This window comes from Mastigoproctus giganteus, chromosome 4, assembly GCF_048544385.1.
Source record: "Mastigoproctus giganteus isolate SK-2022 chromosome 4, ASM4854438v1, whole genome shotgun sequence".
NCBI classification, from domain to species: Eukaryota; Metazoa; Arthropoda; class Arachnida; order Uropygi; family Thelyphonidae; genus Mastigoproctus; species Mastigoproctus giganteus.
In genome coordinates, this window is record NC_143578.1 from 195,771,993 (window position 1) to 195,799,816 (window position 27,824).

Consider the following 27,824-nt stretch of genomic DNA (forward strand, 5'->3'; position numbering starts at 1 on the left):
GATTCACATTCCTTTAGATGTTACTTACCTCTTCTAAATATTTGTACCAATATTTTTGAGACACCCTGTGTAACCCAAACCCGCTCAGGTGATAGAGTATCCACATGCTAGTCGAAGAATTTTGCAGCTTTATTGACTTAATTGTCATATTAAATTGTACTCTATAAGTAGAGTTGTGCTCATTTTTAATTTAGCTAGAGATTTTGTAGGTTACTACTTAATACACATAGAACCTTTGTATCATTTGAATCTGCTGCCATTGTTATAGAGTGAATGGTAGGGAATTCAAGTTTTTTTAATTGAGGTAAATAGATGCCTCTAAAGTTTAAATAACTTAGGTTGGCATTAGTTGGATAATTTTGTTATATATTATAATTAACTTATGACTTTCAAGCATAATGGTATAGTCAGTTCACGTATAGCACGTTAGTTGTGTTCCTAGAAACCCTCGTGCAATGCAAAATCGTGCAATATAAATAACAGGCCCTATGGGAAAAGTAGTTAGGTGCTGACCACCCAAGATTGAACACACATTTGTAACCAAAACATTACCAAACACAATAAAATATTTATGTATTTTATTACGACTATTACGTAATAAAATATTGCTAATGCTTTTGCTTCTGTCGTAAGCAAACTTGTTTTTTGTTTGATTTTCTATCCAAACAGATGACAGTGGTTTCATCTCTTCCAATTCTTTGTCTTGATCTAATGGATTTTATTACACTTTAAGTTGTTCCTGCTATGAAAGTTTTTATTTTCTCTGCATTCATTCTTTCTAATTCTCGGTGTTGCCTCATTTAGGCCTGTAGCATGTGCATCATCACACGTTCTTTCATTTCGCTCAAAGCATTTCACAATTTCATATTTTTTCTCTATCGACAGAGGTGAACTGGCCATACCGGGGAAACCCTGGTGGGCCGAAGGCCAGAAGACGATGGAGGCTGGTGTGATTTTGGCCATAAACGCTAGTATGAGGCCACTACAAATTTTCCCGGGTAAGAATTTTTGACCCAGTCTGCCTCTGTCTATTGATATTGCTTTTCTTTTTCTGTCTGAATCTGTAGCGTCTTCTGTAGGTGTGAGAAGAAAGCACCAGGATGCTTTCTTTTCACACCTTTTAAGTATTTTACTCATTTTTATGGAATAAAGCACAATTACAAAATGAGGAGGGATGCTTGATACACATAAACAAAGCTGCATGCTTGTAGCAACTGAATAAACAACACCAAAAGCAGAGATACACTATTAACACCTCACTAGCTCACATTTTACTAAAGCACATTTCTGGAAGTCACTACCATAAAACAAAAACAATTTGCAGTTGCGGTTCTGCTAGTGGAATCTGTTATAAACGGGTAGTGAATTCGATCTAATTGCATTTGCGATAATACCGATAGCTGGATTTGTATGGGTTTTTACTTTATTATGGTGAAATGTGTTTTACCTTCACAGATATAAAAAACATAAATACATTTCCAGAATATTCTCTTCATTCCTATCGGTTGCATTCAGTTTGGGTGATTCTGCGTTTGATTGCCATTTCTTTAAACCCAAAGGGAAATTGTGCATAAACGAATTTGGTTCATGTTATCTACAATAACACGTAGGTGTGAGAAGAAAGCACCACACCTAATGATGTAGGGCCATATTGCTCCGGGGATATGTGGTGGTCATTCCCTGACCTTTCCACATCCTCCGTATTTGGTGGGCACGGGCTCGAACCCCAGTCTAATCAAGAAGCATGTGCTACGCACTGCTGCTCCTGCCCACCTGGCTGCGGAGGCGCCATCTTGCAGAGTGTAAGAATATTTGCTGATGCTGTCGAGACAGTTTTAGGGGTGTCAGAAAACTGCTAGCTTGGAGACATAGACTAATAAATTAACAATAGCTGCAGGCAGAAGTGAAAGTGATTCTTGCACTGCTTCTATTGATGAGCAGCAGCTTTGAAAGCAAGATGCTGGGAATTTCAAAAACTGGTGGGAGTCATCATGAAATAAGTAATGTGCATGTATACCAATGCTAGGCGTATAGTTGATGAATTTGAAGTGCTGGTCAAGATGTCAAATGTAGACTTTGTTGGGATTTCAGAGACGTGGTTTCATTTAAAAATAAAGGATGCAGAATTTGAATATGGGGAGTACAATGTATACATTTGTCATTTGAGTGAGCTTCCATCACAAGTTGGCACCCGGGTTTTCACCTATATGGGACTTGGTTCTCATTTGTATTTCTTCTTCTACCCATCTAGTAGGTTATTTCAAGAAAAATCACAAGACCAACTGGTCAACTCAAACAAAAACAATTTTTCTGCAATTTTGACCATTTGGCCTCGTGACGGGGATGGGCCCCATATCTCACCCCCCCACCATGAGTTACCATCCCTACTACGAGGAGGTAGGTCGTTACTACTAGTTGTGCATTGTCCTACTTCTTACAAAAGTGGCTTTAACAAATTCTAAAAAAGTAACTAAAACTGTTATGATCATTAAACAATTCCTTTAAGTTATCAGTAAGAGCGAGTGTCCCTTGCTGCAGTCTTGCTCTAATGCCCTCGCACAATGGACACTCCGGCACCATGTGGAGGCCAGTCTCTGGCTCTCTGCAAGCACATTGCTCCGTTGGAGAAACCCCAACCAAAACAACCTTGACTTTGAATATGGGGAATACAATGTATACATTTGTTATTTGTCATTCGAGTGAGCTTCCATCTCAAGTCAACACCCGGGTTTTCACCCATATGTGACTTAGTTGAGTCAGGTTGGTGTGATATAAGCATGGTGAAAGCAAAAATGAGAGTAGGAGTGTGTCATATGACTAATGAGTACAGTGAGCAAATGTACAGAGAAATAGTGGGCCAGTAAATCAGAACGTATTATAATAGGGGATTTTAACTTTACAGATATTGACTGGAACTTGTGGGTTGGTCACTCACACACTAGCAAGAATTTTATGGATTTATTGTATACTGTTTTCTACAGCAACAAGAGTGAGTAATACTCTTGATATCATTATCAGCAGTGATTAATGACTGGGAATCTGCAAATAAAAGAACTACTAGGTGGCAGTGATCACAGTGTATTGATTTGGGATTTACTTAAAGATTAACTACCATCAACAGTAAAAGAATGGGATTTTGCTTTCTCAAAGGTAAATACAGTGGTCTCAGATGGTTTTTAAATTCTATACAGTGGGACCAACTGATGTTACCATCAACAAATTCTAAATGAGAAGCGTTCAAGGATTTAATCATAAAGCAACCACCAACTTTTGGCCCCGGGTGCCAAGCGTTTCCGTGGCCAAGCGATTCTCGTGCGATTGAAAAGCGTTTTTATGTAAGCGATTAGGTTCTATTTTGATTTCTCCCTTGATTATTAAACTTTTTCTTTAAGTAGCCCTTTTTCTTAAAAGCAATAAGAAGAGAGCCCAGAAGAAGGAAAGAACCTTTTTCTTTAATTAAATCCGTCTTACTAATTGTACTAACCTATACGCTTGGCCACAAGCGGCACTGCTTCTGCCTCCCCGTGGCGGGGCCGGTAATCTGGGTGGTAAAAATATACCTCCAGGGCCAAAAGGAGCTAACATGGATACGACTAATTATCCACCTTTAGAGCCATCAAGCTCAAGGTCAGAAATTCCTGACAACGACCGTGACACCAGCCAGCCCAAAAGGCTTAGAAGGGAACCTGAATGCCATGATGAATTACCAAATTTCTTGGTGATTCATTCCTTATCCTCCCAACCTGTAGGCAAATTGTCACCATTTTTGATTCAAAAATATTTGGAATCAATTACTGGATCACCAAAATGGTGAAAAGACTACAATCCGGAGATCTCCTCATTGAAACTGCCACCGCTAAACATTCTGAGCGGCTCTTAAACACCACATCATTTTGTGGGCTCACAGTATCAATTACTCCACACAGAACCTTAAATTCATCAAAGGGTGTAATCAGTGAGTGGGACCTAATTGCAGTCTCCGAAGAAGAGCTACTTCAAGAACTAAGTAGTCAAAAAGTAACAAATGTGAAACGGATTATGACTAAAAAAGATGGAAATCTCACTCCAACGAGATCGATCATTTTAACATTCAGTACGCCAGACTTACCATCCTCAATTAAAGCTGGTTATTTGAATTGTCGTATAAGACCATTTATCCCGAATCCCATTCGCTGCTTCAAATGCCAGAAATACGGGCATTCACAGCAGGCATGTAGAGGTGAGGCCATATGTCCCATCTGCGGCTCTAAAGATCACACTCAAGCGGATTGCTCTGTCAAAACCCCTGTTCGTCCCAACTGCAAAGAAAGCCACCCAGCTTTTTCCAAAACATGTGAGCTATGGATTACAGGAAAGAAAATTCAAAAGTACAAAATAGAAAATAAAGTCACCTTTCCTGAGGCACGTAGACAAGTTATGTCGACCCTGCCTGGTAGTCGTTCCTATGCAGCTTGCACTCGGAACTTCATTTCTACTGCAGCTCAAACAGATGTATCAATTCCACCTAACACCTCCCTAGCGAACTGGCTCAAATCTACGCTTTCAACCTCAAAGAAAGATAATCCTCCAAAAAGAACTAGCGAAGCCACAAATACTCCAATCAGCATTCCTACTCATACCCCATTAGTCCCAGTTGGAAAAGAACAATTAAAATCTGAATCAGTCTCTAAAAAAACGGAATCTCCCTCCAAAAGCATGGATGTAGATGAGCTGCTAGACAATGAGGAACCTATTCTAGAACTCCATGCAGGTGACACCATGGATACTGGACGCCCCACATTCTCAAAAAAGGACCGGAAAAAATGTCCCACGTACAGAAAACAGTCAGATGAATCACCCTCAGGTAAACTTAAATAATGAACAAGATCATACAATGGAATTGCAGAGGACTAAGCACTCATTCTGATGACTTAAGAGATTTAATAGCTCAATTTAATCCCATAGGTGTATGCTTACAGTAAACATTCTTGTCATCCCAAGTTTTGCCAAAATTTTCAAGTTATGCCATTTACAGATGAGATAGGAACGGTATCACCTGCACGTGGAGTTGCTATTCTTGTTAACGCTAACATACCATCCAAGCCGATCCAATTGAGAACTACCCTAGAAGCTGTGGGAGCTCGCATTACAGTTGGTACGTCATTTACCATTGTTTCCATTTATATTCCGCCATCTGCCCCACTTCTGCTTTCAGAACTTGATAACCTCATTGCACAACTCCCAACTCCAATTTGTCTTTTTGGTGACTTTAATGGACACCATCCATTGTGGGGATCGGCCACAATGGATATAAGAGGCAAATTGATGGTGGAATTCATGCATAATAATGATCTTAATTTATTAAATTCTGGATCTCCTACCTACATCCACTTAGCAACCGGATCTGCTTCCGCCATAGACTTGTCAATTTGTTCGCCATCCATATTTCCAATCATGACATGGCCGGTATTAACCGATCCCTTCAACAGTGATCACTTTCCAATTATTTGCTTGCTACAAACAGGGGTAACTTCAAATCCTGACCAACGATCCACTTGGCAGTTTAAAAAGGCAAATTGGGGTGGCTATTCTGCCCAGATACGCTTAGACAGATTTTATGTTCAAAGGCAACATATTGATGATGTCAACACTTACATAACCAATTAGATTCTGACTGCAGCTAAGGCCTCCATTCCAAACTCCACACCATATCGAAAACACAGAAATCACTGGTGGAATACAGATTGTTTAATTGCCAAACAGGGAAAAAACCGCGCCTGGAATCATTTCCGCAAGTATCCCACCACTAGTAAAAAGACTAAAAGCAAAAGCTAGACAAGTTAGGCGGAAAACGAAACGGGATTCATGGATTGCTTTTGCCTCCACCATTACCAAAGACACAGACACACAAGTCATCTGGAAAAGAATACAGGCACTAAATGGCAAATTTGCTCGGCTGCCCTCTCCGATACTTCATTGGAAAGGGAAAGACATTTCTACTCCCGAAGAAGTTGCAAATGCATTAGCAGAATCATTTGCAAAACTATCAGCTTCTGCCACCTATGCCTCCACCTTCCAGAAAATCAAAGCAGGTGCAGAACGGTATAAAATTAACTTCTCCACACGCCGTTCATTCCCGTACAACCAACCGTTTACGTTAATAGAACTTCAAGAATCATTAAACAGATCTTCCAATAGTGCTGCAGGTCCAGATGGAGTTCATTACATTATGTTAAAGCATTTACTTGGAGAAGACTTGAGAACCCTATTAATTTTTTACAATCGGATCTACTCTGAAAATACCTATCCATGTTCATGGCGCCATTCGTTCATTATCGCCTTACCAAAACCAGGAAAAAATCCTTCCTGTGTTGAAAACTACAGGCCAATATCTCTTACAAGCTGCATGGGAAAAATTTTCGAAAGAATGGTTCATACTAGGCTCACTTACATCCTGGAGTCAGAGAATCTCCTTCCAGATCACCAGTATGGCTTTCGAAAAAATAGATCAACCATAGATGTGCTCATTAAAACCGAGTCTCATATACGAAATGCCTTTGTCATGAAACAACATCTAGTCATGGTCAATTTAGATCTTGAAAAGGCATTTGACACTACATGGCGGCATGGTATTATTATAGACCTTTACCATCTGGGGCTTAGGGGTCATTTGCCAGAAATAATTCAGAATTTCCTGCAATTGCGCTCTTTTCAAGTCAGTTACAAAAACGTCCTCTCTACATCTCACATTCTGGAAGAGGGAGTCCCGCAGGGTTCAATACTCAGTCCAACACTGTTTTCAATCCGAGTTAGCAGCATGACACGAGATATCCCAAAAACTGTTCAAACTTATATGTATGCAGATGATCTTACCATTTCCTGTCAATCTCAAAGTATGAATACCATTGAACGGCAGCTACAACTTGCCATGACCAAAATAGAATCCTGGACTTCACGGAACGGTTACAGACTGTCAGAAAAGAAATGCACTGTCACTCACTTTTGCAAGAAGCGAGCTCTCCATCCTGAACCTGAATTACAAATAAACAATACTCCAATCCCGCTCGTTAATACCGTTAAATTTCTTGGACTACGATTAGACCGTAAACTAAATTTCCAAGCTCATATCACTTATTTGAGAACATCTTGTTTAAAGCATTTGAATATACTTCGTTCAGTATCATCTATGTCATGGGGAGCTGATCGGCGTACTTTGCTGCACCTTTATAGAAGTTTAATCCGTTCACGGCTAGATTATGGTTGTCCAGTGTATGACTCTGCCAGGAGCACTACTTTAAAATGGCTAAATATGATCCATCACAGTGCTCTGAGGACTGCGTTGGGAGCTTTCAGGACTTCTCCGATCCAAAGTCTGTATATTGAAGCGCATGATCCTCCATTACACCTGCGTAGAAAAACACTACTGCTTCACTACGCTGCTAAGATCCAGAGTCTACCATCGCACCCAAGTTGGGAGTATCTCTATAATACTCGTTGGGATGTCTTCTATGAGAGCAAGCCAAATGAAAATAGACCCGCCTCTCTCAGAATCAAAGAGCTTGTTCAGACTTGGAATGTCGATTTAAATGAAATCTTCCAAGACACAACTACAGCTCTTGCTCCTTGGACATATGTGTCTGTCTCTCAAGATACATACTTCCTCCAGTGGGGGAAAAATATACCTTCCTGCAATATCAGACAGTTACATTCAGCTCATGCTATGAACAACCATGCCTGTAAAATTTATATGGATGGTTCAAAAACTGAGAGTATGGTAGGTGCTGCGGCAGTTTTTCCTTTATGTACAATTTCAGCCACACTACCACTTGCTTGCCGCGTCTTCACAGCTGAATTATATGCCATTAAGTTAGCGCTTAGTAAGATAATTGAGCTTTCCATCTCATCTGCCATAATTTACACAGATTCTCTTAGTGCTGTCTCTGCCATAAAGAAGAATTCCTCCATTTCTCACCCTACATTGAAACAGATTCATTCCCAGCTATTTGCTTGCAGTGTGTCCAATCAGTCAATCAGTTTTTGCTGGATCCCTGGCCATTCAAGAATTTCGGGAAATGAAAGTGCCGACTTTGCCACTAAACATCCTCAACCCGCTCTCTCACAGCATCCTCAGGTTCCTTTCTCTGATTTTAAGTCTGTCATATGCAAAGCCTGCTACAATAAATGGTCACAGACCTGGAAAAGTGACCCTAACAATAAACTTTATCAGATAAAAGAAGATCCAAAGCTGTGGCTGTCTGGCTTCCGAAGAAACAGACGAGAGGAAGTGGTACTGGCAAGACTCAGAATTGGACAAACTCACCATACTCATCTCTTTCTATTATTGGGTGAAAGCCCACCACAGTGCCCATCCTGTCAGATGCAACTTACAGTCCGTCATTTCCTGGTTGATTGTCCCTTACATTCAACCATCCAGTCAAACAATTTTCAGTCTCTCTCTCTCTAAATTAAATATATATCCTGATTTATCTTGCATCTTAGGAAATGAAGCAAATATTGAAGAAATTTTATTATATCTAAAACATATTGGTTTGTACGGAAGCATATAATGTAATTTCTCTAACAATATACTTTTTGTCAATTAACGATGAAGAGACACAATTTGGCCTTAGTAGCCCTTGTGTCGTTAAACCGAACAACAACAACCACCAACTTTTCATACCAACTAAAAAGTACTCTTAAGTTTTGTGCCTAAATGGATGTCAGATGAACTAATGAAATTTGTAGCAGAGAAGAAAAGTGCATGGAATTTATATAAATTATTGGGCAACAGAGAAGTCTATGGCAGATATAAACTACTCTGTAATCAAGTCACAAAGGAAGTCAGGCAAGCGAAATTTCTGTTTATACTCCTCTGACCAAATGGTCAGAGGAGTTCACAAGATAGATAGAATACAAGAAACAGCACCATATTCAGTAGTCACGGGCTTGAACCCCGGTCACTCAAGGCACGTGTACTTATGCACCTGTGCGCCTGACCACTAGGCTACGGCGGCCTCAGGCAAGCGAAGGTAGATTATGAGGAACCTTTGGCAAAGGATGCAAAGAAAAACAACTGACTTTCTTTTCTTATGTAAACCATAGAAGGAAGGATTTGAATCAAATGTCACCCTTTAATTCTGCTCAGGTTGCTGACAAACTGAATGAGTATTTTGCATCTACATTGACACCCGAGGCATTCTTTAGGGAAAGGGATGCAAGAAGTTTATCAAGCTCTAACATGAAGCTAAAGAATTTTGTAATAACTGAGAAGAAAATGGAAGAGAAATTTTTGAAATTAAACATAAAGTCACCTGGGGTAGATAAGATTTATCCAGTTATATTAAGGGTGGTGGCAAAGGGAGTAAGCAAACTCTAAGCCATAATTATGAGAACATCCTTGGATTCAGGGGAGGTTCCTGGATTGGAGTTGTGCAAATGTATCAGCAGTTCACACAAATGGGTATCAAAGGGTTACTTGAGTAATTACACACCTTTTAGTTTAATTTCTGTTCTAGGGAAAATAATGGAGTAACTGGTAAAAGAAGTAATGCAGGATCATGTAGATAAGGCCTCAATTATACTTCAAACATGGCAAATATTATTCTTCAATAGCTATGTTAAGGGGAAATCTGGTTTGACCAATTTGATCACTTACCATGATGTGGTCACAAAAGAACTGGATGAAAAAAATAATTTTGATATCATATACTTGGATTTCAGGAAAGCTTTCGATACTGTTGCTCATCAAAGACTGATGTACAAATTGCAGCAGGGTAAACAGAAGACAGAGTGGTAATCAATGGCCATTGCTCTTCGTGGACTAATTTTATTAGTGGAGTCCTTGAGGGTTTGGTGTTGAGCACATTGTTGTTTTTATTTATCAGTAATATTGATGAAGGCATATCAGGCTCAATATCCATGTTTGCAGATGATACAAAGGTTGGCATGGTGGTTAATAACAGAAAAGACAGTATGCTACTGCAACAGGATCTGGAAGGGTTAGGCAGATGGCTGAGAAATGGCAATTGAAGTTTAACATTAATAAATGCAAAATGCTGCATATGGGTAGCAGTAACCCCAGAGTAACGTTCCAACTGAGTGGTACTACACTCAGGTTAATGTAAAATGAAAAAGACCTGGGTGTAATTTTGCAGCCAGATATGAAGTTGTTTCAGCAGTGCAAACCTGCTGCCAGGACAACTCATGGGGTTTTGTCAATGATATACAGGAATTTTCGTAGCAAGGATAAGGAAGTGATTATCACATTTTATTAGGCATTGGTCGGGCCACATCTTGAGTACTGCATACAGGACTTGAGGCCTCATTTTAGAAAGGATATATGTTTGCTGAATGGATACAGAGAAGGGCAATGAAATTGGTGAGGGGAACAAAGGGGTGCCCTTACTAAGAAAGGCTTCAGTTCTGCGGTGTCTGGAGACTAGGAGCCTGTAAGGTCATCTGATTGTGGTGTGTAAGGCTCAATGCTGATGGGATTCCTCCTGCACAGACTACACGTGAGTGCACACAGATGGAAATTGAGGAAGCATGGTTGCAGAATAGATGTGCAGAAGTGTGCTTTAGCCAACTGGTGGTTGATTGTTGGAACAAACTTCCCTCTGTTGTGGAAGTTGATAGTTTAAATTCAGGGAAGATTTTGACGTTTTTTTTTTTTTTTTGGCTGATTCTGTATAAGCTTGCTTTCTTGCATCATTTGCTAATGCTAAGGTGTTTTTAACTCCAAAAGTATGGACTTTCACAGACAGTCTATAGAGAATTATCTATTGGCACTTGTGCAGAGCCAGAAACCACAATAATAAAGTTGTGTAATTAAACCTAACTGTACTGGCAAACATCTAGCATACTCTTGAGCAAGGACCCAATGGAAACCAGAACAAAAAAGGACTATGCATATCAGTCTAATTACAGATTAGAAAACATTGCACACCCCAAATTGTTTAATGAAAAGAATGAAAAGTAAAAAAACTTGTATGAAAACATTCCATTAACTCAACTAATTTTAAAATCCTTGTGGGTATTGTTGTTAAGTCTAGAATGCAGAGACAACTGTTCCTCTATTTTTGCTAACCTCAGTGATTTTTATCTAAAAACCTTATGTGGAGTTTAGTTTTGTTTTTAATTGGGCATTTTGGATAACCAATATATTTGTTATGTTTTCTATAGTACAGTTTATGTTCATTTGTACCATTTCACATCATATAAAAATGTGAATTGGTACAAAAGTACATATGAGGGGGTATCAAAAAGTTTGTGCCCTTACCTAGAAATAATAGCTCTAGAAAGGTGAAACCATGGGAACTTTAATCCTTTTCTATGTACTCTCCATGTAACACATTTCTCCCATCTATGGATTAGTTGTTTGATGCCTTGATCATAGAAGTCCGCACTTTTTGCTTGAAACCATGATTCCACTTCATTGATGACTTCCTGAGACGAATCAAAGCAGCGTCCACGCAATGGTTTCTTCATTTCTTGAAATCTGACAGTGCTAGGTCAGAAGAATAAGGTGGATGCTGCAGTAGCACAAATCCAACATTGCATTCAACGTGGCATCAGCAATCTTGGAACCCTTTGTGCAGAGACCATAGACACGTGCAGATGGTCATGTTAAATGCTGTGGGCAGACCCATAACTAATTCCCACTGCATTTGTGATGAAATGAATTGTCATATGTCTATCACTCAGCACCATCTGCTCAACTTTTGCAACCATCTCACTGTCTGTGGGTGATGATGGCCTTCCTTCTCTTGGCTCATCAAAGACACTTGTAACCACACTGGAACTCTCATTTCCACTTTTTTACAGTGTCATAGGATAGACAAATCTGCCCATACACAGCTTTCATTTCCTTGTCAATTTCCTGCCCTGCAAATGCAGGAACTTGATCACTGCTCGATACTCCACTTTGTCAACCATAGTGTCCTTCCTCAGATTCCGGGATCCACCTCTGGTGTATGTTCACCTGTGAGAATGAAATTTCACATGTTAGTTACTGAATATGTAGACAACTTATATTAAAAACATCTTCCTACTGATGTTTTATCTAGGTCAGGGTACAAACTTTTTGATACCACCTCATATCTGTTTAAAAATGTGAATAATGAAAAATGCAAATCAATCTGGAAATGGATTATAAAAAAAATACAAATCAGTGCACAATGAGAATTCTGTTATTTGTGATTTTTCCAACCCTTCAATAAGCAGCAACAATGATATTTGAAGCTGCTTGTATTTCTCAGGTGACTCTTTCTGTAGTTCATTAAAAAATAATTCTTGAAACTGATTTTATTCATTCTTATTAATCTTTAGATATGTGTAAAATTTAACCATGTTTTTCTCATTTATTTCCTTTTTATTCTGTACTCAGAGTGGTCGGCGAAAAATATATCAAGTTCCAAGAAAAGAGCGTATCACAGAACAGACTTATCAGATGTCTCGTTGGACTCCAGTTCTAAAGGACATGATGGAGGTGGACTATTTATTGATTATAACAGATAATCCTTTTATTAATATTAAAAAAAAAAAAAAAAATTGTTGTAACCATTTTAGTACAAATTTAGTGACATGATGACAGAGGTGAATGTTACTACACTAATTGAAACAAGGTAAACACTTCAGTTAAAATACACGAAACTTATAAGAACTATGAAGGTACCAAAAAAAAAAGAAAGAAAGAAACCATTAACCCCATTTTAGGGAAATTTAAAAATACAACAAAAAAACATACTAATAAAATGCAAGTTATTTCAATATCCTTATGCTTGTGTGTATAATAGCATTGAGTGGCCAATTTATCAGATGCCTATCTAATAGCTTTAGACCTCAGAACAGTCTCGGGTCATCAGGACACAAACTCACAGACTGCTGAAAGTGTTTCATAGGAATGCTATTTGTGCAAACTCAATCTAATCTCACAGTTGCCTCAGATTGGATGGTGGTAGATCCCTGTTGTGAACAGCTCATCCCACCTCATCCTACAACTGCTCAGTTGGATGAAGATCCAATGACTGAATTGGCTAGTGAAGAATGATAGTTACCATTGTGCTCCTAGAACCATAGATGAACAATCTGTGCTTTTTGACATAGTGTATTATTCTGCTTGAAGTAACTGTTCCCAAATGGATAAACTATGAGTATGAAGGGATGCACTGGGTTGGCAACAGTGTTCAAGTAGGCTGTGGCATTCATACTTTCATCCACCAGTATCAGAGCGCCTAACATTTTTGTAAACACCCAGATCCAATATGGTCACACTTCCATCATCACCAGACTGCAGTATTTCCATCTCGCATGACAGATCTGTTGATTCATGCTACTGTCACCACTATACCATTAGTAATGAATAACTGGAATTAAGATTGTTGGATCAGTGGACATTCCCCAAATGTCCATTCTTGGTGTTCTTGTGCCCGCGTACTTACAGATGCTTGTGTTTCGATGAGAATAGGTTGAGGTCATATGCCAGAGGTTCCCAAACTTTCTCGGTTCATGGCACCCTTAGTGTCCCAGTAATTTTTTCACTACACCCCTAGGCCAAAAGAAATACCTAACACAGTGGTTTTCGACCATTCAATGTCTGTCTTCACCCACACAACCATACCCTTATCCATAGCAGGATTTTGCCCTTAATTACATACTTCTCCAATTTGTACAGCAGGCTTCCATGTGCCTGCTGTACAAATTTCAAAAGCTTTCCTGAAATCCAAGTACAGTCAGTCCTCATATAATATGTGTTACGCTACGCGAATTCAATCATATTCATTGGATTATGTCACTATACCTATATAAAAATTTTATTCTTTATATAGAGATACTAAATAAAGAGCAATTATAGATCACCACAAATTAAAAATATACGGTATAATGGATACCGTACACTTTTTTATAATGAAATAAATGTATAAATTTAAAAAAATAATAATAATAACAACTTTAAGTAACTTAAACTAAAATTACACGGCACCCCAAGAATGTCGTTGTGGAACCCCGGTTGAAAACCACTGTCATATGCTGTTATACCTGATCCATGACATGGTCTAATGCACTTCAATATACCGTTAATTATACCCCTCTGTTCATGGGTGAACCAATATGATTAATGAAGCCGATTTTATAATGATAATAATGAAATTATACTGTGCTCAAAGCTACTTATATTTCATTTTTGACCCGCTTTCACTGAATTGTATGTGTGCACACATATTCACAAACTTCTTATCTGACTACCTGTTTTATAGTCTTCATAGACAGATAATACTGCCCCTGTATATTCATTGGATTATGTCACTATACCATAACCTGGTCACTTTAGAATTAGCATTAGTAGAGGAATATGATGCAAGAAAGCAAGCTTATATAGCACCAGCCAAAAAAAACCCCTTCCCATTTCATCCATCCATTTCTTCTAAAAGTTTGTCTAGTTCTTCTTTGAATTTATTTAAGCTGTCAACTTCCACAACTACAGATGGAAGTTTGTTCCAGCAATCAACCCGCTGTCTAAAGGAAAATTTTCACTCTCATCTATATTACAACTGTTTTTCCTCAATTTGAATTTATGCCCCCTCAAGTGCGTAATCTGAGCAAGAGGAAAAATCCCATCAGCATTGAGCCTGCTCAAACCATTCAAGACCTAATACAGAACTTAAGACTTCCTTGGTAAGAGCAGCCCTTTGTTCCCCTCACCAATCTTGTTGCCCTTCTCCGTACTCATTCCAGCAGCTCTACATCCTTCCTAAAATGAGGCCTCTAGGCTTGTATGCAGTACTCAAATGGTATGGCTTGACCATTGCCTTATACAAAGGAATAATCACCTCCTTATCCCTGTATTACCCCCAGGGGCTCACATCTGGTGAGCATGGGCTTGGCACACACCCAGGATCCTAAGCTGGATATCATCATTCTTCGCTTTCTTGGTGATTCTTTTCTACTTCTGACTCTCTCTCTCTCTCTCTCTCTCTCTCTCTCTCTCTCTCTCTCTCTCAGGGGATTTTTTTTTGGCTGGTGCAGCATAAGCCTCAGGCTTCCTTGCACCATATGGCTAATAATAATAAAAATTGACGACACCCCATGAGCTGCTCTGGCAGTATGTCTGCACTACTCAGAAAACTTCATACTTTACTGCACAATTACCCCCCAAATGTTTTTTATTCTCCAATACCCTGAGTATAGTACTGCACAGTTGGTATGGTCCTCTGGGGTTACTGCTGCTCATATGCAATACTTTCTATTTGTCAATGTTAAACTTCAGTTGCCACCTCTCAGCCCATCTGCCCAACTTTTCTAGATCCTGTTGCAGTAGTTTACTGTTATTAACAACCCTGCCAAACTTAGTATCATCTAAAAACTTGGACATTAAGCCTAATATACCTTCATCAATATCGTTGACAAATATAGAAAACAATAATGGGCCCAACACCAAACCATGGGGGTCTCCACTAATAAAATTAGTCCACAAACAGCAGTGTCCATTGATTACCAATGTCTGTCTTCACCCACACAACCATACCCTTATCCATAGCAGGATTTTGCCCTTAATTACATACTTCTCCAATTTGTACAGCAGGCTTCCATGTGCCTGCTGTACAAATTTCAAAAGCTTTCCTGAAATCCAAGTACAGTCAGTCCTCATATAATATGTGTTACGCTACGCGAATTCAATCATACTCAATTTATAAATAGGTGAACGATGTCGTATATAACATGAATCGAATTCACTTGTGCACGATTTGCCTTTGTATTTACAAGAAATGGCAGTGACTGCGGAATCACCCCTAACTGAACGCAACACGATAGGAATGAAGAGAAGATTCTGAAAATGTATTTGTTTTTTATATCAGTAAAGGAGAAATACATTTCACCATAATAACGTAAAAACCCACACAATTCCAGCTATCGTATTATCACAAATGCACTTAGATCGAATTCGCTACCCATTTATAACAGATTCCACTAGCAGAAACGCAGCTGGAAATTGTTTTTATTGTTTTATGGTAGTGACCTCCAGAAATGTGCTTTAGTAAAATGTGAGCTGGTGAGGTGTTAATAGTGTGTCTCTGCCTTTACGGTGTTGTTTATTCAATTGCTACATGTGCTACACAGCTTTGTTTATGCCTCCTCATTTTGTAATTGTGCTTTATTCCCTAAAAATGAGTAAAATACTTAAAAGGTGCAAAAAGGAAACTCCTGGTGAAGACACTAGATTCAGAGAGAAAAAGAAGGCAATATCAATAGACAGAGGTGGACTGGGTCAAAAATTCGTACCCAGGAAAATTTGTAGCAGCCTCATACTAGCACTTATGGACAAAATCACACTGGCCTCTGGCCCACCGGGGTTTCTCCGTTATGGCCAGTTTGCCTCTGTCGATAGAGAAAAAATATGAAATTGTGAAATGCTTTGAGCGAAATGAAAGAACATGTGATATTGCATGTGCTACAGGCCTAAATGAGGCAACGCCGAGAATTAGAAAGAATGTAGAGAAAATAAAAACAACTTTCATAGCAGGAACAACTCAGTGTTTTTTTTTTTTTTTTGGCTGATGCTATATAAGCTTGCTTTCTTGCATCATGTGCCTTTGCTAATGCTAAAAATCCATTAGATCAAGACACAGAGAATTTGAAAAGATGGATCAACTGTGATCTGTTTGGATAGAAGATCAAACAAAGAACAAGTTTGCGTACGATAGGAGCAAAAGCATTAGCAATATTTTATTATATAATAATCGTAATAAAATACATAAGTATTTTATTATGATTATTTATTGTGTTTGGTAATGTTTTGGATACAAATGTGTGTTCAATCTTGGGTAGTCGGCACCTAACCCTATTTTTCCAATAGGACCTATTATTTATATTGCACAGTTTTGCATTGCATGAGGGTTTCTAGGAACACAACTATCGTGCTATACGAGGACTGACTGTATATGATATCAAAATTATTTTTTGCATCCAGTTCCTTTATGATCACATTGTAGGATCCAATCAAATTGGTCAGACAAACCTTCCCCTTAGCAAACCCATGTTGTGTCTGAACTATAACTGCAGTCTTGTCCATATGATCCTGCTTTGCTTCTTTAACCAGTGACTCCATTACTTTCCCTGGAACAGAATTTAAACTAACAGGTCTTTGATTACTCATGTCACCCTTTGATCCCCTCTATGAATTTGGAATACATTTGCACATCTGTCCATGAGGACCTCCTATGAATCCAAAAATTGTCTCATAATTATGGCTAAGGATTTGCTTACTTCCTTTGCTGCCTCCCATAATATAATTGTATATGTTCCATCCATCCTAGGTGCCTTTCTTATATTTAATTTTAACTATTTCTCCTCCACTTTCCTTTCAGTTATTACAAAATCATTAAGCACCCTGCTACAATTTGATAACCTTCTGGCATTTTCAATCCTTAATAACTCCTCATGTGTGAATGTAGATGTAAAATAATCATTCAGTTTGTCAGCTGCCTGAGCAGGATCATCAATGGTCAAACCATCTATATCATGTGGATCAATTTGATTCATCCTCTTCCTTCTAGAGTTTACATAAGTAAAGAACTCTTTGCTGCCTTCGCCTGTCTAACCTCCTTTATGACTTGATTTCAAACTAGTTTATATCTACCATAGGCCTACGTGTCACCTGATAATTTATATGAATGCCATGCATTTTTCTTTGCAACGAGTCTCATTTGTTTATCTGACACCCATTTAGGCCTAAATTGAATAGTATTTCTTATATGGTATAAAAAGCCTAGCAGCTTCCAAGATTAATTCTTTGAATGCTTCCCATTTATAATTTGCTGATGGTAACATCATTAATTGATCTCACTGTATAGAATATAAAAACTGTCTGAGACCACCTAGTCACCTTTATAAGAGCAATAACCCTTCCCTTTACCCCTGATGGTAGTTACATCTTTATGGTAATGTTTCAGTGTGGCCAACAGTGGCAAATCAACAAAACCTTACATGAGTATGGAAAGCCGCATAGGTTTATGTAGTGTTGTACATTCACTGTATTTAGTGTTCAAACTGGTATCCGTGTTACTTAGGCTTGTAAGTGTGACACTGTTAAGCTAAAGCAGTGCTTTTCAGACTTTGGCTAAGTGTTTTTTATAAACCTAAATATTCCATACAACCCTTTGCAAATCTAAATCTATAAATGTAAGTCTTCCATGGGATTCTAGTATTTTTAAAAACAGTAACTAACAATATATTAAAAACAACAATATATGTTTATAAATTAAATTTAAATATCTATGATAAAAAAGTTAAGAGCATTTATAGAAAACTTCTGGGTCCCATTTGTGAAATCCACTGCTGTAGACATCTCTTAACCATGGATATTACTGAATTCATATTAAAGTGTTGTTAATATATCTTAAACCCCTCATCCCAGACTTTGTTTTCCTCTCTCTTTCTCTCATTAAAAATCTTTTAGAATCCCAACAAGCTCTCACAGAACCCAACTAGAGAATGCATATTACATCACTGGAGCGTAGTGACTGTGCATGTGTCATTGAGATTATCTTGTGTGTGGCAGTGCTTTGCAGATAGTTTTCCTACACCATGAATTTCAAATGACCCCACAGAGAAAAAAATCTTCCAGTGGTGTATAGAATGTGGACCCATTTGACCAATTGCACAGGACCCCTTTGACCAATCTACCATCCAGGCAAAAGGTTATCTTACTACTAGCAAACATTAAGGCAAAATATGCAAGTGCTCTATCTTTGTGACATGAGAGTTTTTATATCTAAGTAAGGTTAAGTCCATAAATAATAAATTGCTGAAGACTATAACTGTTCATAAAAACTACATTAAAATAAAAAGACTGTGTACAGATAAAAATGGTATAGGGATAAAATCCTATAAAAGTATTGTATAAATTGTACAGGTTGCAAGTAACAACCAGTTTTAGTAGTGTTACCGTTCCATGTCATGATTTTGCGGTGGAACAGAAAAACAAATATCAGATTTTGCTTTAAACTGGGAAAATCTGCAACAGAAATGTATGAAACGTTAAAAACTGTTTATATGAAACACTGGGTCATACCAGTGTTTGAATGATATAAGTAGTTCAGAGATTGGAGGAGAGGTTGTCTCTGATGATCCAAGAGGTGAGTGTCAGTTAACCTCTCGAAATGAGGACAGAGTTGCAAAAGTTCAGGAAATTGTGGCAAGAGATTGTTGTTTAATCCTTAGAATGATGGCTGATGAGTTGGATATGAATAAGGAAACAATATGTCAAATTCTGCATGCGGCCACAGAGCCTCATGGATGAGCAGAAGCAACAAAGAGGGTCATCATGTGAAGACTTCATTGAGACTTGTCAAGAGACAATCCTAATTCCCTCAACTTTATTGTCACTGGATATGAGTGTTTGGTGTTTCTGTATGATCCACAGACAAAGCATCAGAGCATGCAGTAAACTTCAAAATCATCATCAAGGCCCAAAACTTGTTTTGCAGAAGTCTAAGGTTAAGGCGATGCCAATCATGTTTTTTGACAAACAGCACAGGTACTTCAAAGACTATTGAAGGGGTGAGGCTGCAATTTTGAGAGAAAGACAGACGGTTCTTGTTGCACAACAATGCCTCACCCATTCTGCACTTGGTGTGAAGACATATTTGACAAAACATGGCATTGTACAGATCAACTATCCATCCTCCTCTCCCAATCTAATACCAACAGACTTCCTCTTTCCTAAGGTGAATACTGCCCTCAAAAGAAAGATTTCAGAATGTTGAGGACTTTAAACATAATAACAGAAATAATGCTTATTTTAGACAAATTACATAAAATATATTCCTGAAAGCTTATATATCATTGTTGATAGTGTATTTATTGGGTTATTTTAAAGTTTATAGTTTATTCATTAGTTCAAAATTTATTCATTGGGGTATTTTTCACTTTACTAATTAAAGGGTACCATTTAGCTATGATATGTTTGTTCTAGAACACAAAAAACAGACAAATGAAGTTACGTGTAAACTTAATGGATTGTGGAACCTGCTTTCTTTTATGATTAAATAATATACAATATCTTTCGAGTTGGTCATTCAGTTTTAATAAACTAGACTCCTTAAAAAATTAAGAGTAAACTAGACATTAGAAAAAATGCAATTTTGCAAAAGCAGTATACAGCCAGGCCTCGCATAACGCGAGTTCGATTAACGCGTTTTTCAGTTACCACTGTTTGAAAAAATTATACCCCTTTTCACTTTACACAATTCAAATTTCCAGTTAACGCAATCTTTTTTTTATGTAATAGTTGAAGAAAATTTAAATCGCGCGTCAAGCTTACTGCGTGTCAGACGGGCAATAAACAAACTTTTGCCTGCTGCCTGCCTCGGTGTGTTCCACCAACCATTGGAAGAAGACGTGTTACTTGTTTGTCTCCCTCTAATAAAGTCAATGCAGACTTGCATTTAAAAATTCAAATTTTTAAATGAGCCAGATGAAAATGTTACCACAAAGGAGATAACAGTAAAAGAACTAGATGAAATCTTTCGTATCGCAGAGAACCTCAAACAAAAGGTTTGAGGTTCTCTGCAATATTTATTTTGCCAGGGCCCAGAGAAGATTGTTGTCAGCTATCAGAAATTGATTGATGAAAAGAGAAAGTCAACACTGTACAAATATTTCCTCAACAATCATTTCTTCATTGTATATTTTATGTCAGAGGTTCCCAAACTTTCTCGGTTCACGGCGCCCTTAGTGTCTCAGTAATTTTTCCACAGCACACCCAGATCAAAAGAAATACTTAACAGTTCTGTTTATTAAGTAGTTAGGTCCAAACAACTTAATAAGAAATGTTGAAACTAAAACAGTTAAAAAGTTATTTAAAAGGTATTTTTAAAATTCTTTATGGACATTCCAGAAGGTCAAGTACCAATTATAATTTTTCCTATTGATTATTATATTCGATTAACGCATTTCCATTTTGCACGATGCGCTTGCAGGACGAATTAATCGCGTTAATTGAGGCCATCCTGTATATGTATATTAAAACATAGTTTAGCTATTAGAATTGCTACTATATGCTATGATTGATTGTCTTTTAGATTTTGTTAATAAGAAAAGTTGGCAAAGGAAAGAAACTACGAAAAACTATCTGTAAATTACTGAAGTTATCAGCAAAGCACTTCCTGTTAAGTGCTGATTTTGATCCGAATTATTACATCAATCAGTCACTTACCCTGTGATGTTATGGTCTGTTATGTCCATGCACCAATCAGCTTATCATCTGTTACTCACACGTCATTCTACTCGCATACTCTTATTCGCTATTACAATATACAATATTAAATTATGCAGCCCACCTGCAAGCTGTGTATATTACCAAAACAGACATGTTTGTTTTGCTGTCAGGGATTTTCTTTGTTCTTCCAGTTGGATGTTTGAACATTTTGCTCAGCAGTTAGTTACATCGGCTGCCAAACACCATCAGATATGTTATCTAAATGGCATAGAAGATACCTAGCTTTTAACTTGGATTCAGTCGAATTTTGGGGACTAACTTGATATTATATGTGGTACTTCATTTACAGTTAGTTGTGTAAGTGAATCACAGTTCCCAACTTATACAGTGGAGTATGTGTGGAAATACTATTACCCCCCCCCTCCCACACCCTGCAAAATATTCATTTTAACAGCAAGATATGGAAGAAGTATCTCCTAACCCCACTTTACCCTTATATAAAAGTCAGGAAATGTAATTTATTTAACAGTATCAGTTAGGTGAAATGGCATCTCCCATATCTTGTTGTTAAAATGAAAATATATCTGTTATAAATACTAAATATAATATCAAGTAAGAATGAAACATGCCTGACCTTCACACATAAAACAGATCTGATCAGGAAAAAAATAAATAATTTATATACTTTTATAAATTTTTGAAAAATGACTTTGCAAACAGAAATAAATGTTAAAATGTAAGATATCTTTCTTATGATTTTGGTAAAAAGTTGACATCACTTTGCCATTGGTGACATGGGCTGTTCACAAGTTTATTAAGATATGGTAGGGTAAATTTGAAAATTGACTAGTTTTAGATTCATTCTGTATGAATGAGCTGATGTTATGATGGCAACCGAGCACATAATGAGAAACCTTGTTGATACACGACTTACTGATCGCAAACATTCCCCATTTAGTGATAGAATGGTGGGAAGGAAGTTTGCATGGTTTTCGTAGCTGACTGAGCACCGATGTTCTTTGTTCACATCTGTTTGCCTTTTGCTGTATTGGAATGCTGCCTACAAAATGCCTAGAGGGAAAACAGTAATATTTGACTGACACATTCTCTATTTAGTGAGCATAGCAGGAAGCTGCCAGTAGCAGAAGAGCAGTTAGCTGGTGGTTATTGTGTAGTTTCTGCCTTTACCTTCACCAATAAGCATAAATACTGCACAGGTGATAAAAGAACATAGATTTTGTCTTTAAAGTTTAATTTTTTTTTTTAGTTTTTCTTATACTGCAAACCATAGCAATTTGACAATAACAATAAATTTTAAAAAAGTTAGTTTTTTTTTTTTTTTTTTTTTTTTTTTTTTATAACTCAGGATGCAATTGATGACAAACTTGATCCAAAACATTTTCCCTATCTACCTGGCCGAGTTGCACCAACCAACTATGGAAGACCTACTCCAACTAGGTAATATAAATTATGTTTCAAAAAATAAATAAACTGAGTGATATTCCAAGCACACTCATAAAGATTTACTTTTGGTTATATTCTTAAATTAAATTTGCACTCAACAGTGTATAGCTCTTAATTATAAATTCCCTCTTGTTCATTAATATGTATTATTATAAATGTTAATACAGTAGAACTTCATAACTGGCACATGCCAGATTTTTGAAAATTCTGAGTGTTTTGCCTAAGTATTCAGATGTAATTCATTATTTTTATTAAATAATAGAGAGTAATACTGATCCCTATTATTTCCACAAAATAATAGTCACCAGCATTAAGCTAAAATATTAACCCATACTGCTAGGTTGATCCTGTGGTTAACATGCTTGCCTAACATATAATGGTCACAGTTCGAATTCTCTCTCTAGTATAGATGTTGCAGTTGTCCAGTATACAGGTAAACCTCATATATGGTAGTTAGGTTCCTATAAAATCTCATGTAGTGTGAAACTGTGTTATATAGGACTAAAGAACATACAAAAAGGGTGGTTATGTTCCAAAAGCTAACAAAAATACACCATGTTTTTATAGCTATCAGAAACTTAATATTTATTAAAAATAGTAATAACTGAACAAACGTCTTACAAACTGTGATACACATATGTCAGTAATGTATGTTCATTTAATTTTCTTCCTCTTCATTGCTGCTAAGCACAATCAAATGTGAATGTTTTCTCTGTTGCAGAATAAATGTTCTGTTGGGCATTTTTTTCCACCAAAGACTTGTCTCATCAGCATTGAAAACTTGATGTGGTGTGTATCCGTGCTCTTCAATATTTTTTTTGAAATTACTCTGCATACTTCTTGGCAGCTTTATTATCAGCCAATGCACTTTCCCCTTGAATTCTTATGTTATCTAATGAGAAGCGGTCTTTAAATCGCACAAACCAATCTTTACTGGCAACAAACTTTGCGTTAACAGAAGATTCTCCATTTTCTTTTAAATGGTTATAAATTTTTAGTGCCTTTTGTTTAATTACATTGCCATTTAATGGGATCCATTTTTTACTGCTATCATCAATCCAAATATTGAGTGCTTTTTTCCATTTTCTCAATTATTGGCGCTTGGGGACGAGCTGTCATATTTGTGGAAATTAAAGATCCTGAAACAATAGCAGTACTAATTTTATGTTCAACTTCTAGAGTTTGCATAAGTAAAGAAGCCTTTTTTGTTTTTCTTTTCAAGTATTTCTCATAATCAGCCTTCACTTGCCTAATTTCCTTTGTGACTTTATTACAGATTAGCTTATATCTGCCATAGGTTTCTGTGCCACCTGATAATTTATATGCATCCCATGCATTTGTCTTCTCTGTAACGAGCCTCATTAGTTCATCTGACGTCCATTGGGTCAAAATCTTGGACAGTATTTCTTAGTTGGTATAAAAAGCCTGACAGCTTCCAAGATTAATTCCTTGAAGGCTTCCCATTTAGAATTCGCTGTTTTTAATGTCATCAATTGATCCCACTGTATAGAATTTAAAAACTGCCTGAGACCACAGTAGTCACCATTATGAAAACAAAAACCCTTCCCTTTACTCTTGATAGTAGTTACATCTTTAAGTAAATCCCACATCAGTACACTATGATCACTGTCACCTACTGGTTCCTTTATCTGCAGATTCTTAATGCATGAAGAATCACTGCTGATAATCAGATCAAGAGTATTACTCCCTCCAGTTGCCCCTTGAACCCCTTGTAGTCTATGAATCCCTCCAATCTAGCAGTTTTCCGACCCACCTAACACTGTAGAAAACAATCCTCCAATAAATCCACCATGGTACCTCCGTAGCCAGGTGGGCAGGAGCGACAGTGCATAGCACACGCTTCTTGATTAGACTGGGGTTCGAGCCCAACACCACTGGATGTGGAAAGGTCAGGGAATGACCACCACATATCCTCGGAGCAATATGGCCTTAGTTGCTAATGCTCCTAAAAACCAAATAACAACAATAAATCCACAAAATCTTGCTATTGTACAAAAGACCAACCCACAAGTTCCAGTCAATATCTGAAAAGTTAAAATCCCCCATTACAAGGCATTCTGATTTACTGGCCTACTCTGTTTCTCAGCACAGTTGTTCATTGTACTCATCAGTGTCATTAGGCCTGTAATACCAAAGTAACTCAACTGGATGCACTTCCTTAGATTTTATGTTTCTTAACTAACAACATAACCCTCCCTTCCTACCCTATATATCCTTTCTGTACACGTCGTACTCCCCAAATTCCAATTCTGCACTGCTTATATCTGTGTGACATCATGCCTCTGATATCTCAACAATACCTGCCTTTGATGTCTTGACCAGCACTTCAAATTCATAAAATTTATTTAATATACTTCTAGCTTTGGTGTACATGCAAGTATACACACACCTGTTCTTACTCTTAGTTATCCTAACACAGCCCATGTATTTACCTGTTCCATCCTGACTGCCAGCAGTTCTTGAAATCCCCAGCAACTTGCTCTCTAGGCTGCTGCTCATTCCAATAGAAGCAGTGCAAGAATCACTTTCTCCTCTGCCTGTGGCTGCTGTTGATATTTTAGTCTGTGAATCCCTCCCCCCAATCTAGCAGTTTTCTGACCCATCCAACACTGCCTTGACATCAGCAAATATTCTTGCACTCTTTATATTTAAGTGTATCCCATCCTTGTAGAAACAATCTCTCCTGTTAACAAGCACAGACCACGCTGAAAAAAATTCTACCCCATGACCCTTGCACAATCACTCCATGGTCAAATTTATTGATAAGGTTCTCATCATATACTCCCTCCTATCATGTCTGGGCAGGATTGCAGACACTGTCAAATTTAACTGTAACTTGCAACTTTTTTTTCAACATTGATATTATGGTTACAATTCCATGTTGCAGTAATTCTGGTTGCCTGCAAATCTAGTGACCTCAAACCAATATTATAACCCCACATGTCTGATGATGGGAAGCAGTCAGTTCCTGAAACATAGCCAGAACTGTTTAAGTATTTGCCATTGAGGTGTTTCAATCATTGAGAATTGTGGCATTTCAGTAATAAATTTCTTAAATCTACCACATATTAGTCTCAATCGATTTATTAGCGCACTGTTAATATTCACCCTTGTAAAAACAATAACTCCTTTCCCGTTATCCTTAACAATGGTTTTTTCTTAAATCTATGAGAGGTGCATTATGGCCACAGAAGCCGATGTGCCAACAACTAACAAACAACAACAGTTATTTCTTTGAATAAATCCCATATCGGTTATGCTATGATTTTTGCCACGTAAAGGTTTCTTTACTTGATTATTTCTCGATTATATCTCAGTAGATAATGAATCGCTGCTGATAACTAGATAAAGATTATTACTCTCTTTTAATAAGAAAATATAATAAAAGATAATAGAAATTTGGTATAGAATGCTGTCATGCAGCAGATCAAGAAATGTTTTGCTACTGAATAAGCTGTCAACCCACAAGTTCCATCTGATATCTGGAAAGTTAAAATATCTCATGATAAGACATTCTAATTTGCTGGCTCATTCAATATATTCATCATATTCATTTAGCATATGACAGACTCCTACTATCATTCTTGTTTTCCCCAATGTTTATGTTACACCAGACTGACTCAGTATTACACTGTCAACCTGTGTCTACTGGTTTTATAGTCAGTGTGCTTCTTAGCAAAAAGCATCACCCCCATCCCACGTTCCTGTTGTGTGTTTGTTTTCTGTACACATTATAATCACCATATTTGAATTCTGCATCCTTGATATCAGAGTGATGCAATCAGTATTTGATGACTTAACCAACACTTCAAACTCATTAGATTTTTTTACATTAGTAAAAAAGCAAGTAATTATGTATTTGTGTTTTTTAGTAAATCTTGTACATCTCATATAATTGCTAGTCCCATCACCCCCATGTAACCCCTCCCTCATGCTTTTCAGGCTACTGCATGTCAAAATAAGCAATGCAAGATAAGTAAAATGCTCTTCAGGATTAAAGAAAAGTAATTTCCTTTTATAATTCTGCAAGGATTTCTCTCCTTTCAGGTTAATTAATCATTAGATGTTTTAATTTTCAGCGCAAGATATGGTCATTGGCATAAAGACAAAAATGCTCCAAATGTAAAAAATGTTCCACGCCTTCTTGTTTTTGTTGTTGGAGGAATTAGCTATTCGGAAATACGATGTGCATATGAAGTAACAAAAGATTATAAGAATTGGGAAGTTATCATTGGTAAGATCCATTTGTTTCTTCTTATTCAAATTTATGAATATAATTTTATGATTACATTACTTAATAAGTTTGAAATAGCATTTAGATATGTGAAGAAATATTATTATACTGCCCTGGAAAGTTAAAATCTTCCTTGTCCATGCTCCCCGACCCTTTGCTCCTCCATCTGCAATCATATATATAATATATATTAACATATTATTTTAAGAAGCAGAGCTAATTTTTTGAAGTATTATTTAAAGAGAAAAGAAAATATCAGTGACAAAATTACCAGACTGTTAGGTCCACTGGTTTGGGAGAGGTGCAAAATTGTTATAATATGCTGTTGCCCAATTTGCAGTTCCATCTTTTTCTGTTTTTCTCTTATATCTACATTGCTGTATATAGTAATTAGTGTTGTCAATAAAAAAAAATCTTGATTCCCCAAACACCAAAAAAATTATTCCTTGCAACAGATTGAGGGCCGACCGGGCTAGCCGGGTGGGTAAAGTGCCTGCCTGGCAACCCAAAGGTCGCTGGTTCGATTCCCGCCTCGGGCTTGGATCAAAGTACTGCAAAAACCTTGGGAGGTGCATTATGGCCACAGAAGCCTATGCGCCAACAACTACCAAAAAAAAAAAAAAAAAAAAAAGCAACAGATTGAGGTTATTTTTTATAAGTTTATTCCTTCCTTAGAGTGACCTAAGGAAGGAATAAACAGTGACTTTTAGTGACCTGAAAGTCACTGATTGATAAATGTATATATTACTGGCAAAGTATAGAATCCAGGCAATGTATAGAATCGCTGACAAAGTATGAAAAACTTTTCTTTATCCTCCTATATCATTAAGTGAATCACAGTTCCAACTTTTATTCAAAGGCATGCTGTGTGGAAATACTGTTCCCCACATCTCGCTATTAAAATGAATA

The 27,824-nt window shown here is 37.3% G+C and overlaps 1 protein-coding gene across 1 annotated transcript in view; it reads left to right on the plus strand.

Moving 5' to 3' along the window:
* The window catches only part of LOC150087303 (protein ROP-like), a 176,423-nt gene that overhangs the window by 133,675 nt on the left and 14,924 nt on the right, over nucleotides 1–27,824 (plus strand). Inside the window, exons 12-14 of the mRNA XM_090371968.1 lie at nucleotides 12,365–12,466; nucleotides 22,563–22,654; nucleotides 26,761–26,915. Of these exons, the coding sequence (XP_090228094.1) occupies nucleotides 12,365–12,466; nucleotides 22,563–22,654; nucleotides 26,761–26,915 (349 nt within the window). The remainder of the gene's footprint in view (nucleotides 1–12,364; nucleotides 12,467–22,562; nucleotides 22,655–26,760; nucleotides 26,916–27,824) is intronic.